Source organism: Ornithodoros turicata, chromosome 6, assembly GCF_037126465.1.
Source record: "Ornithodoros turicata isolate Travis chromosome 6, ASM3712646v1, whole genome shotgun sequence".
Lineage (NCBI taxonomy): Eukaryota > Metazoa > Arthropoda > Arachnida > Ixodida > Argasidae > Ornithodoros > Ornithodoros turicata.
This window is the reverse complement of record NC_088206.1, coordinates 1,630,960-1,651,012: the sequence shown is the minus strand read 5'-3', so window position 1 is coordinate 1,651,012 and position 20,053 is coordinate 1,630,960. Positions and strand designations below refer to the sequence as shown.

Below are 20,053 nucleotides of genomic sequence, written 5' to 3'. Positions count from 1 at the left end.
GTATTAGGCACGCAGTAAATTCACAAAGGGTGGTGCACTCGTCCGCAAGCTAAAGTGGCCCTCGATCGTTAAACTGCACCGTTTCGTTTTAACGACCATCTTTGTACCGTCGAGAACATAAAAAAAAACAACCCCGTCCTAAAATCTTCGAGCGTTCCTGCTGCTCAAAACCGAAAAGGAATACACTCAGTCCCGAAGAGATGACGCTTATCAGCACTCCTCTAAACTGCTTTTACGATCTGCATTTAAAATCTTTCGAAATACGTCGTAATATAAACAAAAATAAGCAATCATAGTAAATGCGCATGTCAAGTAACAGAAAGAAAAGGAGGGACACACCTAAAAAAAACGAGAGAAAAAAAATAGACCAAAACCTAGCAGCCTCCTGGAAACGTGCTATCTATAATCCTACCACGAGAAGCTGAAATGTGTTTTTTCTGTCCTGCGGCTTCTTCTTCATTGGACGTGCTTTTTAGTATGGGTTCTTTCTTTATTAACGCAAAAATATGCCCGTGGTCACCGCACATGGGGGGGGGGGGGGGGTATGTTTATTGAAAAAGAAAGGAAGGAAAGGTTAGTTCGACGTAAGGCGTAGACCGACTTGCTATTCCTTAAAAAAAAACAAAAAAAAAAAGAAAAACACGCTCGTTTCAAGATCAGAGACGAAAAACTATTCCAGAGCACCTGCTACGTGCTCGGGGAACAGCCTCAATCAAAATAGAAAGACATGGGGAGCAAAGCTCAAACTATGCCAGCGACGCCTGTTGGAAATAACCATCGAAACATTAGAATCATTTTATTTTCGTGGTCACAGAGGCTACTGCGCGAATTTTCCCTTGCCACAAAAGGCTACCGTACTAAAGCAGTGACACCTGTCCGGCATAAATGACGCCGAGCATAAACCGCACTTCGTCGCAAGTCATAAGTTTGTCCTGTACACAAAAGAACATAGTCCAGCTCAAAAAGCATGAAGATAGCGTGACCTTTGAAGCTGTTGGGGAACAACCCGAGGAAATAAAAGTGCCTTCAGTATGCAGTAGGGACACAAAAACACCTGCCCGTGAGAAATGACACTAAGAACCGGTGTATAAACCGCACTTTTTGTGTAAAGTTACACATTCTGCACAAAAGGAAGATACTTTAACCGCACTCCCACTTCATAAAGCGGCGCCTCCTTTTTGGAAGCATCTGTCTCCCGAATATGTTGCTGTCACGAGTGGCGGCGCAAAAAGGAAAAAAAACGTTTTTCCCTATCTTCCTGGCGATTTCCAAGTGCGATAAACCGTCTTAAGTTCCCTTCTCTTCTTTGTGTGCAGATAGCCGTGTAAGTCCACCGGCGGTCACACGCGGTCAGGTGTGCACCTGTGTGAAGATCGCATAAAATGTTACAGAATCAAGATTAATGGGAGCTTTTTTCTGTCCGTGCTTTAAACGTTCCACGCCTGAAAGCTTGCAATGCGTTAGAGCGTGCAAAAAAAAAAAAGAAAAAAATAGCTGCATAGTTTTTATGACACTTCTTCCAGCGTACAAGCGAAAATATGCGGGGATTGTCGTAAAGTTTTTATTCGACCGCTGTTATTTTGTACGACTTGCTGTTCGGGAAATGTTACTTACAGGAAGCGCAACGAAGGTTTGATCTTGAGAGCCGGTGAAATTGTACCCATGAAGCGGGTTTTGTCGAAGGGAGGCCTGGTTCAGGGGGATTTCGGTGGGTTCGTGTCGGAACGATGTTGTAGCGTATGATACGCAGTTAACATGTATAGGAAGACTCGTTCTACTACAGTATTAAGTTGTCGAATTGAACACATCCGCCTTTTTCCATCCATGTGGACCAAGTGAGAGGTTAGCCAAGAGCCTCTTGTTACTTTAAAGCGCGATTTCGTTTTCCGAAGGTAAGCAGTACTTGATTGGAACAACAACAACAACTTTATTTCGAGATGATGAATGGGGAGTCTCATCGCCAGGGGGCGATACTCTGCCTCATTGCTTGTGGTGATGAAATGAGCCCCTTCACAATAAGGATCCAAGTCCTTATGGCATCCAGAAAGGTGAAGAGAGCTTTGAAGGCAGAGCATTGGTAGGCTGGATGTGGCCAGGGACCAAGCAATTTTGTGAGAGAGAGGATGCGAGAGTCCAGCTCGTTAAGGGTTGATTGGCTCCAGCTTGATTGGCTGCAGCATATGGAAGTTTAGCGGAAACAAACAGCAAACTTTTTGTTTGCTTTTGTTTGTACAGACCGTCGAACCAGGCTATATCGGAAGAGGGGAAAGCGTATATCGCGCGCTCATTTTTCTTCTCACTTTAATCTGGCCACTGATCATCCTCACTGCAGTCAATCAAATCTTCCTTATCTCCTGATGACGAATCCCCAGAATGCATGAGAGTACATATCCGACCTTTCCTCCCCCAAAGTCGTAAAAGGCTAAAACGCTCGGATCCAATATGCACGAATTAATACGAGAGGCAATTGAAGGAAAACCATATGGTTGGTTACTGAAACTAACGTTGTTTCCGTTTCCCGTATACCTAAGATATTCAATTTTCGTTTCCGAACCCGTTATACCACTTCCAGACGATTTTCGGTAGCGATTTCCGTTTTGGCTTCCGGTAAAGGTAACGAAAATATTTTGGTATCCGTTTCTATTTGCGGAATTTTTGTATATTGAACTGGTTTCCGTTTTCCTCCACAGTTTCTTGCATTTAATTTGACTGAGAACTGAGGGCGTCCGATAATTTGCGCGTCTCGGCAGTCTCAGCTTTCGCAAATTTCTTCGCATCTAGAGGGGTCTATCTTTTGTCATGGAATGCGGTAAATCCTACACGCGTTTTAGGAATATAGGGGAAAAAAAGAGATGCGGCAAGTTAGGTAAACATCCTGTATGGGAGTGTCTTACTATGTCCCAATGTATCTCTCGATCTTTCTGATAACGAATCGTCATCTCTCACCCCTCGATGTATGTATGTATTCCGGTTTGATAGGAGCAACCGTCGTTTGAGCCCGAGGATTACTCAGACAAGGCAGGTTCCCTCTGAGGCCAAGCGCTGACATTCTGTCCTTGTCCGCTTTGGTACAGGTTAAATATTCAACTATCCCGACACACTTTTTTTTTTTTTTTTTCTGCCTACGCGAGTAGGCCTGCGGTCTGCAATGGCTGTACGGAGATTCATGATGTAGGAAAGAAAAAAAAAAGACTTTGGTTCCTTCAAACTAGAACCGATAACGGACACCTCTTCCGGTTTCAATGACCCATGCATGCATCTTGCGTGTTTTTGTTATCTGTGCAGTTGAAACATGTTTTTCGTGCCGGATATACGGGAGATCCAATTGGAATAGCCCTCACTCCCGATCTAAAATATGTAATAATAATTCGTGACTTTACGTCGCGAGACAACTGTGATCATGCGCGACGCCAAGAAGGTCGTGGATTACTTTTGCCCACCTGAGGGTTCTTAAACGTATACGCTGAAATCTCAACACACGCCACCCTGTATATAACGTCCCTCCCGGAAGACGGCGTGTCGAAGCAACTTGTATATACTCTTGCCACCGAGTTCGAACCCGCAACGGTATCGGCATCAGCAGGCGAATTAACGCGCTACCAAATGAGTCACCGCGAGGCCTCACTCCCGATCTATATATAATGTCAGAGCTCGACGGCCGAGCAAAGTTTGAAAGATCTCTCGAGAGAAAAGAATTTACAGGCTGCCCTATACAGTCAAACTCCTTTACAACGAAACTCAGGGGACAGCAAAAAAAAATCGCAGTGAAGGTATTTTCGTTAAAAAGGATGTCTATAGGCTCCAGCGGGACCGCAAAAAAAATTTGCTGTAGTGGTATTTTCGTTAAAAAGGTGTTCGCTATAAAGGAGTTTGACTAGTCACGTGGCAAAATCCGTTGCTTCGGTGGATAAAATTTATGTTGACGATTTTCTGCGCTCTTAAACGACTGTTTTTATGCAAGACGTGATTCGTTGTCAAGTATACCGTATTTTCCACTCGCGTATAAGGCACTCGCGTTAATTGCACACGGCAGAAGGCAGCGCGGAGTGAGGCAGTTCGTGCATCCACCGGTTCGCGTTATCCATGTAAGTTTTTCTAGAAAATTCTTACGAAGTACTACTATATCAATCTGAGGCAAAAAGGAGTAACGACGGAGTAACTTCCCACTTTTACTCTATTTTAACTCCCCCTGTCAAAGAGTTACCCACCTTCCTCCCTGCATCTGCCCCCCCCCCCCCACCTCCGTCCCTCACTGCAACAATTTACTCCCTGTCCAAATTTAAATTAAGTTTTAAGTTTGAACACCCTGCTTCTCGTGTGTAGATTTCTGAGTTATAAACTCGTGTGTGCCACGGTTGTATTCAGTTGTATTGTCTCGGTTATATATTTATTGGTTTTACACCAAGTTATCAATTGATGAGGTTTTCACACCATACGGGACGACATCACGTGGCCTTCTGACACGCTAATTTCGTCGCTTATTTATTCCGTCGTTTACTGCGTTCTAGGGAGCTTCCAAATTCGCGTGCTTTCTGTGTTAAGTATAGTTCTTTGGAACTATCGAAAACCTCATCCTCCAAGTAGCAATAGATAACTTTCACGTTGTGGGAAAAACCTCCACTCGGGGGTTCCAGTGGCCCGAAAGAAGAGTGACACGATTCCAGGAAACACAACAAACAGGGGCCCCACGTACACCTTTTCCCATCCCATTGTTGCATCGAGCGATCAAGCATATACGCAGTGAGCTTATATGGGTAGTGGTCGCATAGTATAGTGGGGCTTTAGTGGGACCGGGGCACCGAGTGGGTACACTGTAAACTTTTTCACACCTTTAAAGGTGTGCGCTATGCACATTCAACCTGGTTGCGTAACATTGCATCTCCAGGATGATATTTTACAAAATTTGGAAAGCATTACTAAAGATCAAGTGTCAGTGCAAATCTTGCTTTCATTATGTCTTGGATATCGTAGGTACGAGCTAATGCATATATGCATCGCTAACGATAATCGAGCACGCGCAAGTGTCTACAATACTGTTGAACAACGTTGAGATGTCGCAAGACTGAATTTTTGGAGGACAGACAACACTCGAGTAAAGAAAATTTGTGCGAAACCGTGCTCCATTATGATGTTACCAAAATTACACCTAAAAAGGCGTGCGCCATACACGTTGTTACACCTTTAAAGGTGTGAAAAGATTTAGAGTGTAGAGGGTGTTTGCTCTAACGTGTCCAGAAATTATATTTAAAGCGAGCGATAAAAGAAAAGAGTGGTACTTTTCTGCTACTTGAGTAAGAAACAGATACTGCTTCACTGGTAGCACCTGGTTTGGTTTGGTTTTAAGTGAGTGAGGCCCGCAACTCCACATCACTTGCACCAGTTACTTTGGTGGAAAACTCCTGTTTCTTAGTCAAGTATAGCTGAATAGTATAGCGCTCTTTTCTCTTTTATCGCTCGCTTGAAATAAAATTTCTGGACACGTTAGAGCAAACACCCTGTATACATACATACATACATACATACATACATACTAAACCAGAAATGTCATGGAAGGTACTAAAGCAGGTGCAGAAGTGCTGGCGCGAACCTGGTGTGGTTATACCCCTTGAAAATGGAGTAATGTAGAAGTCCCTTTGGAAGGTATAAATTTTACTCGCTCGAAAGATGGTTTTCTTGGGGAAAAGCTTACTTACTTTCATAAAGGAGTTGTGACGTCACCATTTTTGTGAGGATCCTCATGCGGGGACCAATTAACGCTTCCTTTGGTCGAATGCTGCGATACATCGTATAGGCTATATATACTGATCAGTTTTCTGTGCCGCAGTCTCCCGTTGCAAGCACAAAGCGAAAGATGCCTCCCTGGTGAACGCTGTCCGTCGAATAACTTTTGAGGTAGACAGCTAGGAACCTTGCACTAAGGACTAACTTTATATTAAAAACTCAAAGTGCGTTGAAAGATGAAAGTCACTGAAAGGGTTAGCCAGGCTGTAGGGATCGAACCCACATCTTCTGGATTGAGAGTGAGTGGCTGGTTTGTCGTCCCTTCAGATGACGCACCCCGAAAGTCACTGGAGAGGCGTGTTAGCTTAGCTCAATTGGTAGAGCCCTGGACCGGCAATCCAGAAGATGTGGGTTCGATCCCTACAGCTGGCTAACCTTTTCAGTGACTTTCATCTTTCATCGTTGATTTCTTAGGCAATTTGAGGCTTTGTTTGTATCTGTCCCTTCTATGTTGTTCCAGCCTCCGAACATCAGTTTATCTCTTGTTCAAAGTGCGTTTTCGTTCCTTGCTTCCACGAGCGTCCAAAAGTGCACAACGAGAAAATATAGCTTTCGTCGAAGCGTGTAAACAAAGCCGCAAAGACGCCGAGAAACCCAATAAAATACCACGTAGGCGAAAAAAGAAAAGCTATGGAGAAGGAGTGATGGCCTCGAGTTCAACAGCATTGCCAGGGGGGGTCGCCTCCTCTCCTCTCTTCTACGTGCCAATGCACTGTGGAGAGCGAGGAAGGATTGGCCGATTTTGAACGCGCTGTATATACCGATGTGTTGTTCACTGCGTCAACTTTGTCCTTATTCATCTCCGCTGCTTTTTTTAATTGTTGTCATTCTATTTTTATGCGTAGGTTTTATCTCGCGTGCTTGACGCTTGTTCAGTTATTGTGTGTCCAGCACGAAAGGATGGAAATTATAAGTATCGATATGCAGGTATCGATATTATTCGGTTTCTATACCGGCTAAGCGTGTACAGATTTTCTCAAGATAAAGTCACATTTCTATCGAAATGGAGATGTACTGCTTGGGACGAAAGTTTACGGAACACGGCACCTTCTTATTTCTTCATCAGAGCGGCCCCCTTGGCTAGCTATCGGGAAGAAGCGGGTATTCTATCCATCTCTCAGTATGTGTGGATCCGCTGCTATATGGTGTCACTGCAAAGGAGAAATGCGACACCCCGGTGTTCCGTAAACTTTTGTCCCAAGAGGTTTGTCCCGCAAGGTCGTGCTGAAGACTAGGAGGTTGTGGGTTCGAATCCTACCGTGCTGTCTGATGTTTTCCCTGGATTTTCCGAAGACTTTCCAGACGAATATGTCTGCACAGTTCCCCCTGAAGTCTGCCCAGGACGCATACTAACCCCCTCCTGTCCCCCACTCCTTCCTGCTGTCCTCTCTCCATCTGTCCACGTCTGTACGCCGCTCATAGCCACAGTTGCTTCGCGGCGCTAATACGGAATTTAAAAAAAAAACGTTGGTGTACGTATGAGAACTCTTCAGAAAATTGCCTTCTATTCGCGTCACGAGTATTAATGCTGAACCTCGTCAACTGCTACAATATTGGTTTTGCTATATTGTACATTTAGACTTTTGTATTTGTCTCGTCATTTCCTCTTAAATATTTTATATGTATTAATATTTTTGACGTATCACTAAACCTTTTCACGCTCTTAAATGTGCAAAATGGGTGTATCTAGCAGTACCACACCTTCTTTAAACTAAATGAATCTCTCTTCAGATTTTTTGAGGTTGTAAATATGGTGTATTATATACACCCTTTTCTAAAATGTCGTTATAAGGGTGTACGAAGCACAAGACGCTCCTTTCTTGTATCGTCATCATGGTTGTAAGAGATAATAATTTAAAAAATCGTGTAAATTAAGTTATTGAGTACCAGGCAAAAAATAAAAAATGAGTAGAAATATACTAAGTATACTCAACCTGGAAAAGCATTTCAGTAGAATACTAAATACTCAAAGTAACTCGTTACCTTCAAGATACTATGAAGTTAGAAGTTGCGAAAATTACTGTCAAACAAATAGAAACAAAGCGAAAACAAACAAGCGTATCGTTCCGATATACTCCTATTTCCCGCGATATCGCCTTGGCATACATGAATGTTATTATTCCACAAAACGCTGTTTCTATTCCGTGGCTTCGACAGACCCCGAGCATTCACTAACATGCCCTTCTAGCCAACACATTGCCCCGCGTTATAACAAAGGTGCCGCCCACTTTTGGCAGGCTACGCCGCAGAATGACGGAGATACCCCGGAATATCTGAGATGAAATTTATGTATATGGCATAGAGCCCAACCAAAACAAACCAAGTCAGTCTTTTGTCTGGAAATTACTGTCTCCCGAAAAAGTGATGGGGAGTAAGTATATTACACTATATACACTAAATACTGCCTTTTAAAAGTATTTGTAAGGTACAAAGTTACTCTGAAAAGTAGAGTAAACTGAGTACATTATTAAGTTTGAAGAAGACGCTATATTATATTGATACTGCACAGGAGAGAATTTCCTTTAATTGTTCTTATATCCGCAAAATAAATCTGGAGGCGCTTCTACCGATGTGACGGCATGTTGCTCCTGGCCACTTCCACCCGAAAGCTTGCACGTCTACCGCGCCACCTTACGGCGCGTACGAAAAGGAATGCTTCGTCCCGGGGAAAACCCTGCACATCTCGGGCTGACGCTATTGGATCCCACGCGGACGTACGTGTCAGGCCGATCAGACATCGCGTCCCACGCGTTTGACGTTAACATGAAAGCCACGAGGCTGTACGGACTGTCTCTTCTTTTCTTTTTATCACCCGACGGTCGGGCACGAACGCCTTTATTTATAGATGCCATTTATTTCCAGTATCTGAAATGTTGCTTTCTCAGATGTGTGACCCTTTTGGTGCGATATCGCGCTATTCGTGGGTTGCCAAATGTATAGGGAGTCTTCACGGTTGTTGTATATAGCTTTACGGAAACTTATGAAGAGACTGACTTTAATCGGCCTGGATGCGATCACGTGTTACCATTTGACCATCGGCTGCACGCCTCATATGCTGATGTACACGTTTCATTACGCGCACGTTTCCTTATTAATCGTTCAAGTTAATTGTCCAATCAACTTGTATTTCTTGTTTCTCTCTTCACTCTAAATCTTTTCACACCTTTAAAGGTGTAATAGCGTGCATGGCGCACGCCTTTTTAGGTGTAATTTTGGTAACATCATAATGGAGCACGGTTTCGCACAAATTTTCTTTACTCGAGCGTTGTCTGTCCTCCAAAAAATTCAGTTTTGCAACATCTCAACATTGTTCAACAGTATTGTAGACACTTGCGCGTGCTCGATTATCGATAGCGATGCATATATGCATTAGCTCGTACCTACGATATTCAAGACATAATGAAAGCAAGATTTGCACTGACACTTGATCTTTAGTAATGCTTTCCGAATTTTGTAAAATATCATCCTGGAGATGAAATGTTACGCAACCAGATTGAATGTGCATAGCGCACACCTTTAAAGGTGTGAAAACGTTTACAGTGTTCCTTTCTTTCCTTATTTATATTATTATTATTTTTTTTGCTGTATTTACAGTATCAGTTATATTGTAATGTGCCTGCTGCTTTGCTGTATCAAAGAAGAGGTTCCTGAAGTAGCATTCCGCGACTTTTTGCTCGCTTCCATTTCACATTTCTGCGCTCAAAGCATTATCAATTAATAATAACGATTACACCCCCTTGATGCTGCTCCTCGGATAGAGTAACTCACATCAGTTTATACTCCTGCACTCCAAGAAACAAGGAGTAAAATGGGGAGTAATTGCAGCTACTATAGTCCCCCTATAGATTGCTATTACTCCCCATTTTAGTCCCGTAACCTCGACATTTACTCCCCAGAACTGTAAATAGTCACTCAACTTCTCAAATGGACTCCTTAATGCAAGTCTACGTAAGTATGTGCTCTTGGTCAATTTGATGGCATAAGGCTGTATAACTCTGCCAACTTAGCAATTTTCCACCCACACAAAGTAAGAAACAGGTAGGACACAATTTGCGAAGGAAGAAGCGCTATATGTATATCACTCGACATATCACGGGTGACGGTTTGATTCAAAGTATTTAATGCAGTCTCCACTCGTTGACATTCATTTACTCCCGCGCATTTACTCTCGATTTACTTCTTTTGTGGCAATGCATTTAGTCCCAAAAAATGAGTAAAAGCACTCCTTTCTGTTTTTTTTTTTTTTTTTCGTCGAGTGTGAGGAGTCGGAGGCGTATACGCCGTAGTTGCGTTTTTTTTTTTTTTTTTTAAGATACGTAAGTACATAGAAAGGAGGTTTTGCGTCTTGAGCGACACCCATTGGCTTATTTTGCATATATAGGGCCTCCTCAAAGGAGCACATTTATAATGCACTGATCCTTGCTTGAAGCATCTCCCTAAATTCGGCAGATAAAAATCTGTCCCTGTTCCATGAACTCTGAGTAAAATCGATTTTTCCTACGGGTGTTATCGGGTGAAGTGTGATTCGCGAGTTCGCGCTGTTGTTCGCGTCCGTTAATACGGCGCGTATAACGCGTTCTACTTTAGGTACATATATAAGTGCAGTTTTCCATCTTATCATCGTATAGCTGATCCCGTCCACAGAACAGAAGTAACAACGTGAAATTGCGTATACTTAATGGAGCTTTGCCGAGAACTGCGTTCAAACGTACTCTAAAAACAGAGCTTCACCGCGTAACATGTAGTGCGCCAACCATTGCCACGAATGATAGGGTTATCACTTCTGATTCGAGGAGAGGGGAGGCGTACGCCTTTTTGTGGCAATTACCATATATCCAAATTGCCACAAAAAGGCGTACGCCTCCCCCCTCTCCTCGAATCAAAAGCGATAACCCTATCATTCGTGGCAATGGTTGGCGCACTACATGCTACGCGGTGAAGTTCTGTTTTTAGAGTGTACTCCGAGCTCACAAGACATAAGATCGAAACCGAACTGTGCCTCCAACCGCTTTTCGGCTGTGCAACTTTTACCCCCATGCAGATGTACTCATTATTATTATTATTATGTGCAACGAAGACACTGTCTATTGAGGCAACAAGAGGAAACTGTGTGGTGGAAGGAGCCCGGGTAGAATAAAGGTGTCTTACATTTTCAAGGTATCACATCTATATGCAGGGTGTTTATTTTTATCCTTTACAGAATTTTTATAAAAAAAGCTATGAGAGCAGAACAGATGTCGTTTTTGCAGTTGAGTTACACGGCCAGGCGGACATCCTCTGGAAGAAAGCGTGTAACAACAAGGTGACTAATTACCTAAAATTTATTAATTAACTCTTTAATTAGGGGATTTGGGGCAAAAGCGAGATAGGGGAACTGGAGACAATCCTCGTTGAAAGCCATTCTATCGTTTAAAAATCCGGAAAAGAACACGTGACGTGAAATATCCATCGATGAATTTCGGTAAAATGCAATTCACCGGTGAAATTTCGGTATGAGAGTGAGTCGAAACCAAAAAGGCGCGCCTCAATAAGAGCGCATCCATCTACGCCGACGGAGGCTTATCTGCCTACGCCAATCATCTCCATCGCTCCAAATCACGTGACCCTCTGACGTCAAATGAGCGCTGTGCTCCCCGCGTTCCCGGTGGCCGCGGTTTCGGCAACATCTGCACTCTTAAAAATGAACTTCACCGCATAGCACGCTCCTAGCCAATCATGATCTCGAATGATATCGTTATCTGCCCTGATTTGTTGAAAACAGGGGGCGTACGCCTTTTCTGTGACAATTATGAACAGCATAAGTGTCACAGAAATGGCGTACGCCCCCCGTTTTCAACAAATCAGGGCAGATAACGATATCATTCGAGATAATGGTTGGCTAGGAGCGTGCTGTGCGGTGAAGTTCATTTTTAAGAGTGTGCGTATCAAAATTCGGGGATGGATATTTTAACGCGCGTGCGTGTTTCAGGATTTGTTAGACGTTTAATGACTTTCAACGAGGATTAGACTCTGTCTGCTATCTCACTTTTGTACGAAATCCCCCAACTGAGGAGTTAATCAATGAATTTTTGGTAATTAGACATCTTATAGTTGCATATACTTTCTTCGACTGGATGTCCGCGTAATAACTCGACTGCAAAAAACGACATATGAGCTGCTCTCATAGCTTTTTTTAATAAAAATTCGGTAAAGGATAAAAATAAATACCCCGTATAACGAGGGTCGGCTCAAAAACAAACGACAAAAGACTCCGACGCACACTGAAGGATAGTTATAAAGCGCACTACAATTGTAATGGGAAATGAGAATTTGCGTTAATGGAGATACAATCTTATTTGTCAGCTCTGTGTATTTTCTTCGGCGTATTTCCTCATGTCACATCGACTGGGACGATTTCAGACTGGTATATGAGAGGCGCGGCACGAGTTCTGGCTTGCAACGGAACAGCTAAACAAAATTAAAATTTTAAAAAAGCATCCCGAAAAAAAAAATGTTCGGAGAAGCGTGCCAATGGACAACTTCCGATTTTTTCCGAGTTGTGTTGTTATGAACCGGTGATGTGTGGTAAAGAAAAAAAGAAAAGAAAATGGGGATGTGAGTGTCTACATCGGGACGCCGGAGCCGGAATGCGAGTTGAAACCATTGATTTACTCAAATGATTAAGTACTGTTTTAGTATTATTCCACACACGACGAAAATGTGGGACAATTTCGATTTTATTTCTTTTCAAAATGCCCTAATTTCCAATAACTATTGTAGTGCGGTTTAACTATCCTTCAGTGCGCTATATTTGTACGTGTCATTTGGGAAATTCTTACATTTCCCTTAGTATAAGTAAAATTCCGTGACATTTTTTCCTGGTATGGCCTTTCCCGGCGTGACTTCAGTTTTGACTTCGAAAAGCTACTCCCAAAAACAACCCCCGCCGTATGAGTTCGCTTGGTATATGAAATTGTACCGGTATGAGTTGTCCTGGTATATGAGTTGTCCTTGTATGAGCTGGGTGGTCCCCTATATATATAGTGAAAAAATACGACAATCGGAACGCACGCCCTCATAACACAATCCCTGAAGCCAACTACAACAACAACTTTATTTTGATTTAGGAATAGCAAGCCGACCTTCAGTCAGGCTGACCTTTCCGAAATAAACGTATATCACCCCCCTTATTTGGATATGGTAAATGGGGAGTTTCATCGCCAGGGGGCGGTGGGGAATGAAGTAATGAGCCTCTTCACAATAAGGATCCAAGTCCTACATGGTGTCCAAAAATGACAAAAGCACGAATATGCACGCACTGAAGGGCAATTGTCGCACGGTAAACAGCACTGCAATAACGAAATTTTTCGTATTATGATTACTTAACTTTATTTGACAACTATACTGTAATGATACAAACAATTAACGAGGAGAGTGAAATAACGAGGGGTCATATGATAGTATGAACGGAAAAACGAGCTTCTCTCGAGTGCAGCTGCACGTTGTGTATATTCAGTCAACTGTTATATTTTTAACCCGTTTTGTATATACCCTTTATAACGCACTATATTTCGACTTCCTAGAACGGTGAATCGTTATTATACCCTATAGGTGCTCTCTTTCTATACGGTCTGATATGCGTAAGAGCAACACCTGGGCGACAAGTCGTGCGTTTCCGTCACGCGTGACTTCAGAGACTTCCGAAAGGTGCCACTTCTCAGAAGACAACTTTTTCTTTTTTCTCCTTTACATACTTTTTTTTTCCCGCAGTTGCACGTGACTAAGTGAGCGTGGGCACAGTCAAGAGCGCACAATGGCGGATAATGTCCATTTTCTCTGTCTTTAGATGGGTAAGTGGACGGTTAGTCCACTTATAACGACATTTTCGCTATATACGGGGGCAGTCGGGACGACGGCGAAGAAAGGTACCAGGCCGGAAGAAAATGTTCAGTGAAGTGTTCATGGCTCCCTCTCTCATTTTCTCGAAGGACATCAGGGTTCTTTTCGGTTATTATCTTGTTTCGGATATTGCTTTTCGGAGGTTTTTCTTGTCTATCAGCGGATATACCGATGATTAGTATGTTTCAAGTGAGGCGGCGAAAAAAAAAGAGAGAGAGAGAGAAATAGTTCCTAATTTCTACCATCCTTCTCTGTGCATGGAAGGCATTTAAGCCTATAAAAAAAAATTCTTTATTTCGCATGGTTGTTGTAACCGACCGAATGTTTTCGCAACCTATCGCGTCGCTCGGAAATGATTACAAAAAGCACTGCATCACGAACAGGAAATTGATTAGGATTCCCTTTCCCTCCACTGCACACACGATAAAAATGCACAACCCATTTCGTTTAACTCTTTATTTTCCTGCCTCTCAGAATAATTCATATTCTTAATGAAACGCAATTGCATCACCAGCACCGAGAGCCAACCCCTGGCACTGTGCGACCTTTTTTTCTTTTTTTTGTTCTGTAAATAAAATAACCAGCCATCCCATTTCATTCGCCTCATTAAATCCAATCGTTCCGCTTCTATTGAACGTAGTCAGAATAATATTTTCTTTCTTTTTGTTCTCCCAAGCGGAAGACGTTCGCGCGGCCCATCCATTTTCACGAACCGCGTCGTTATTTCTTGCTCTTTTTCTTTCGCTTTCATTGGACGAGAGAGAGAGAGGGGGGGGCGGGGTCAACGAACGGCCGCTGTGAATGGCTGACAGCCGGGGTCACGTGGGGTTACGGCTCGAAGCGCCGTCTGCTTTATTGCCCGCGCCGTGTTTCCACGATTCCATCGACAGATAGAGGGGGAGAGAGAGCGGACAAACGAAATAAGTTCATTCGTCCTCATGTAATAAGCGCTATCTTGTAGACTTGTAACGGAGATGGCTCGTGCGATCATTGCGGTTGTCGCGTTTCTTTTTTTTTTTTTTTGCTCGATATTATGCGCGTAATTGCTGCATTTATTATTCAAACTTGTTGGCAGGCATAATTTAGGTTAAAGCAGAATTTGCCCCGATATTTCTGGCCATCACGTCATTTTATTTTCTCGTTCTACTTTTACAGTCCATTTGCCCCAGAAGCGCTGAGTAAGTTGTTCGCTTAGAGTTCGAGCTGAAGAATAATAATTCGCTTTGAACTATATCTGAGGCTCTATAAAAGCTCTAAACTCATACAGTCTCGAAAGGCGTACGCCTCCCGTTTTCAAGTAGTAGTACACTCTTAAAAATGAGCTTCGCCGCATAGCACGCTCCTAGCCAACCATAATCTCGAATGATATCTACCCTGATTAGGTGAAAACGGGAGGCGTACGCCTTTTTTGTGACGCTCATAATTGTCACAGAAAAGGCGTACGCCTCCCGTTTTCAACAAATCAGGGCAAATAACGATATCATTCGTGGCAATGGTTGGCGCAGAGCGTGCTATGCGGTGAAGTTCATTTTTAAGAGTGTAGTAGTTGTAAGTAATTAACTGCTAAAAAAAAGAAGAAAAAAGTGGGAGAAGGACTTGGAGCAGGGTGGCTTCCCTGAGGGCGCGTGCAGCTCCGCCTCATTTAGGTGGTTTATGGGATATGCGGAGAGAGCGATGTCATTCGGGAATCAGGATGATGGTTGGCTAGGAGCGTGCTATACGGTGAGGTATCACTACCACCGTCATTTTTTAAGAATGTACTCAAATGGCAAAGCCAGTGCAGGTAATAAGAATTTCCCTCTAGGCTTTTAAAACTCGTATTAAAATATTCCGTAAAGTTCGGCCGTTGAAAGGTAGACAGACATCTCGATCGTAATACGACCATGTAAAAACATCCATCGCACGAGGTGGCGGGACAGAAGAACCTCGGTTGGTCGCCTCCCGCTGCTACCTGGCCTCTCGAGCCATAATATAAAGTCCTACGTGTTCGATCATTTATCAGAGGGGTTCGTCGACCCTCCAATAAAATGGACGCCTAGAAAATAAAGCGAGAGAAAGAGAGAGAGAGAGAGAGGGGGGAGGCAACCAATTTTGGATACTCACCCTTTTATCACGATCTTCGCTCTAGGCGGTCATTTTATAAGCTCGCCGTGCATCGCTGGACGCAATGATGGGGGACCATGTTTGTGGGTACACTATTGGGGTACACCGCGAAAGAGTGGTTACACGTGTCACGCGTACTGGTTAATCGTATGCCATGAAGATGAAGACGAGCGGTGTTACAAGCAGAACATAATTGGAGCTGGCAACAACGAAGACTACGAAAGAAACATGGAGACGGACAGGGAACGTCAGTGTTTTTTCGTAGTCTTCGTTGTCGTGTACTAACGGGACCCGTTGGATGGTCGCCGTAGATCGTGTGCTCAGATTCAACTTTTAACTGTTGAGGTTCTTCTCTTATAGGATGGCCTGTGTGTTGGAAGCCGCGGAGTATTTACCAACTTCGTGCTCGCAGTTTATAGGATCACATTTTAACAACTTGGGACTGGGCGATCATCAACGTGCCTGATGCTGACCAGATTGCAACTTAGCACATATCTCGAAAAGCTGCCTCTTGTATGACATGGGCGGAAGAAATTCATTACAAAAATAACGATAACGATCTTAAGGGAATGAAAACGTGGAAGCCCCGAGAAAGGACAGTCGTTCCTCCCCATTTTTTGAAACTATCAATGTTGACCTGTTATTTGTGTAATATAATCAAATTTACAGAGTCCTCTGTACATCATCCTGTAATGGTCATTAACTACGTGCTTACGATGTAAATGACCACAGACGTCGACTACCAATGCTTTCTTTTTCGTTGGTGCTATCCGTCTTTCAAGCTGACAGCTCTCCCACAACAACCACGTACATTAATCGGAACATCGACACCTGACGGCAAAGCAGCCGCATGGTGGCGACACTGTTCGATCTCGCGGCGAATAGCAATGGCATCGCTTTCTGCAGCCATATACGGTGTCGCCCTCTATAGCACCGCAAAACGAAAGAAACGCGCTTCGTCATCGAAATACCATCCTGCGGGGACCGGACTGGACACGCAGGCATAAAAGAAAAAAGAGAACCAAGAAAAGCGGATATCGGTACGCGACCCAACGTCCGAGCGATAGTAAGGGGAATGCGTCGCAGAAGACGCGATAAGCTTCTTGGTCGTCGTGTGCGACCCCAGCATACTGATGTCTGTCTCTCTCTTGGTTGAGAGCTATTAAAAAATGAAGAGAAAAATTCCATGGTGTGGCGTTCCCACGCAGTCCGACTTTAAAAAAAGCCCGAAGGCCCTTTCGCGCTCTGCGAAGGCTGAGCATGATTCAAGGCTCTCTGTCTTGCCTTTGATTTTCGTTGGACTTTGCTGCGGGTCTTTGGAGAGTGATTTGAAAGAGGCATCTCCCATACGGCGGCTGAGTGGATACACCATCCGCAAGGTCATGCTAAAAGACAGACCGATGTTGGCTAAACCCCATCCCGCTGTCCACGTCCGTATACATGAAGTTGATAAGCGGCGCTGACGAACGATAATAAATGACGGCGATTTTCTGTTCTTGTGAGCTTGCGGTCTCTAGGAGTGGTACAGCTCGCGTCAATGTTAACTTGAACGCCGCTCCAGCCTGCGAATGGAAAGAGAGCCACCCTGGCGACGCCCTTCATAACGATATGGCTATACCCCTCTATAACTGGAATGAGATGACCCAAACACCCATCCGCCGTTATTTCTTCTAAGCACCAACAGGGACCGCAGGCCATAATGGCGTTCAAGTGAACTGTGATGCGAGCTGTACACAGGCTTGTAGCACCAAAATGGGCGGACATAAGACAAACTTCGCCCTGAAAGAGTCGACCACTTGTATAGTAAAAGTGCATGCGTGTTTACTTGTAACGAGGACTTCCAGCTACTAGGTGGTCCGCTATACGCGAGCTGCTTTGCGAGGGACGTTAAGTACCGAGTGCTGGGGTTTCTTTTCTTTATTTTTTCCTCTTTTTTTTTTCCTCGCACGTTAAACAAATTTCAACTGGGCAAGACTCATTCAGGGACAGGCCACTGCGGCGTCGTTCATATACAGGGTTAGTCTAGCAAACGTTTGATCGCATTTTGATCGCATCGTAAAAATAGAAGACGGCGTTCATCCAACACCAAACTTTGCAGACTGGTAGCCATTTGTCTGAAGTTTTGTTGGAATTTTCTCTGAGTATTATGGTCCTTTAGAAGAAAAATTAAAAATCAAGCAAAGTCTCGCCCCATGCATTTTCAATGGCCTATCTCACTCAAAAGCCGCCATTTTCTGCTCTGTGCGCGTCAGTTTCATTTAACCACACACAGGTGGCACTAGCATACAGAAAAAGACTGGAACAAGAAGATTGGTGCATAACGTCAGAATCAGAAGCATGTGACATCGTTGTAGGCAGCGCTACCTGTGGAAAGTGATGTGAATGTGAAGCAGACACAAGAAAAAGATGGCGGTGTTTGTGGGGGATAGGCCATTGAAAATGCATGGGGCGAGATTTTGCTTTATTTTTAATTTGCTTTCTACACGACCATAGCGCTTACAAAAAATTCGAATGAAACTTCAGATAAATGGTTTTCAGTCTGCCAAGTTTGGGATGGGCCAAACCTAGTCTTCTCTTTTTACAGTGCGATCGAAATGTGTAACGATTGCTAGAATAACCCTGTAGTTATTCAGAGACGCACAAGTGTCTGTCTTCTGTCTTCCCCATACCCCGTTATAGGCCACATGGGAGGCTAATAATGGACTTTCTTTGCGCAGTGGCGGTCCATCGGATGCAGCAGCGCAGAGTGAGCGTACCAGCCCAGCATGTGCCGTGGACGGCGCCAGTGCTGAGCCGGTAGCCGTCCCTGCTCCCGAACTCACCGTACCTCTTCCACCTGTCACATCCGTCGTCGCACCGTCATCGGAGCTTCCTCCGGTGTCCGAGGTAGCTGCATTAGCTGCTGGTCACATAAGCGTCGAAGAAGCCTGCGTCAAAGGGGTCGCACTTGTCCTCGTTGAAGGTCCTGACCAACAACAACAGGTATACGCGCGTCTCAACCAGAAATCATGCAACGCATAAAAGCTGCTGAAAAGTATCTTCATCCACGTCTTTCCTTATGCGTTTTGCAAAGCATTTAATTGGCTAACAACACTCTGCAATTGTGATCCTTCCCCCGTGGCGAGCGTTGTGCAGAGCGTATATGTCGATTGCACGTGTGTGTGTTGCTACTACAATCTCCTCTCTCTAATGGGGAAATGTCGGTGTTTCTTGAGCACCGCAGCGGAATATAAAGGTGGTCAATCTTCCAGGTGGCGGCTCTCGTGGTGCCCGAGCATCGCATGTCGTCGGGCGGCATGGTGATGCCCGACGGGGACGGCGGCGAGGCGGCCGCATGGCGCACCTACTACACGGAACACCCGCTGACTGCCGCCACCAGCGCCATGCTCAACATGTCTGAAGAACAAGCCATCATGTACGAGTACGCATACAAGCAACAACAGCACGCCAACACGTTGCCGCCTACCACGACGCTACCGGAGATCTGGACGCATGCCGTCTCTGTAGCTTCGGTTCCGGCGCAGGTACGTAGACTGCATAGCTCAAGCTCATGTCGTCAGCTTCGTATACAACGCTCTCTGCTACACTCTTAAAAAAAGGCTGTACTCCTTTTTTCGCCACATATATAACACCCTATTGGAGAGTAGAATTACGCTCAAAAGGGTGTCTCCTCACTCCCTCAAGGGAGTAACATCACTCCCTTATTTCCTACCGGAGAGTAACATTACTCCCCTGCAGGGAGAAGGTGTTATGCTACTCCCTTGAGGGAGTGAGAAGACACCCTTTTGAGCGTAATTGTACTCTCCAAAAGGGTGTTATATATGTGGCAAAGAAAGGAGTGAAAGTACACCCTTTTTTTTAAGAGTGTATCACTCGAGAATGTGTGTACTTATTGATATACGTATACGCGGTGTTTCAGTACACGCGTTACCATTTCAAAGCAACATGATCGAGGCTATACGCAGTTGCTTTATCATTGGAGTTTATTTTGGCGGAACAAAAACAATGTTGTTGTCCACTGCGACAAAACGACGAGAGATTGCAGTTGTAAGTCTTACAACTGAGGAGCATCGCACCGCGGCCTCTGTTCCTTTTTCCCCTCCGACACGCGGGTAGGCTATAGAACCCTTTCGAAGTAAGAGCTCCTTACAACTTTAAAGGACTCCTTATATAGAGAGGAGTATAGCAATACAGGAGCATTTTACTTAAATAGATAAAGTTTATAATTAGCGGTACAAGTCTTGAGCGTCGTGTTGGAAATGAGGTGGATGCCCTTCGTGCGAGAGTATTG

General features: G+C 44.2%; 2 protein-coding genes across 11 annotated transcripts in view; one reads left to right on the top strand and one right to left on the bottom strand.

The window, feature by feature from the left end:
• Window positions 1–20,053, bottom strand: part of LOC135398794 (phospholipase A2 hemilipin-like) — a 207,389-nt gene that overhangs the window by 148,513 nt on the left and 38,823 nt on the right. The window lies entirely within an intron of this gene.
• LOC135398791 (protein grainyhead-like) overlaps window positions 1–20,053 on the top strand; it is a 159,100-nt gene that overhangs the window by 118,171 nt on the left and 20,876 nt on the right. For all 9 annotated transcript variants that reach the window (XR_010424138.1, XM_064630251.1, XM_064630252.1 and 6 more), the window contains exons 2-3: window positions 18,480–18,744; window positions 19,014–19,286. Coding sequence is in view for 8 of the 9 variants with exons in the window: in XM_064630251.1 (XP_064486321.1) it covers window positions 18,480–18,744; window positions 19,014–19,286 (538 nt within the window). In the remaining variant the exon portion in view is untranslated. The remainder of the gene's footprint in view (window positions 1–18,479; window positions 18,745–19,013; window positions 19,287–20,053) is intronic.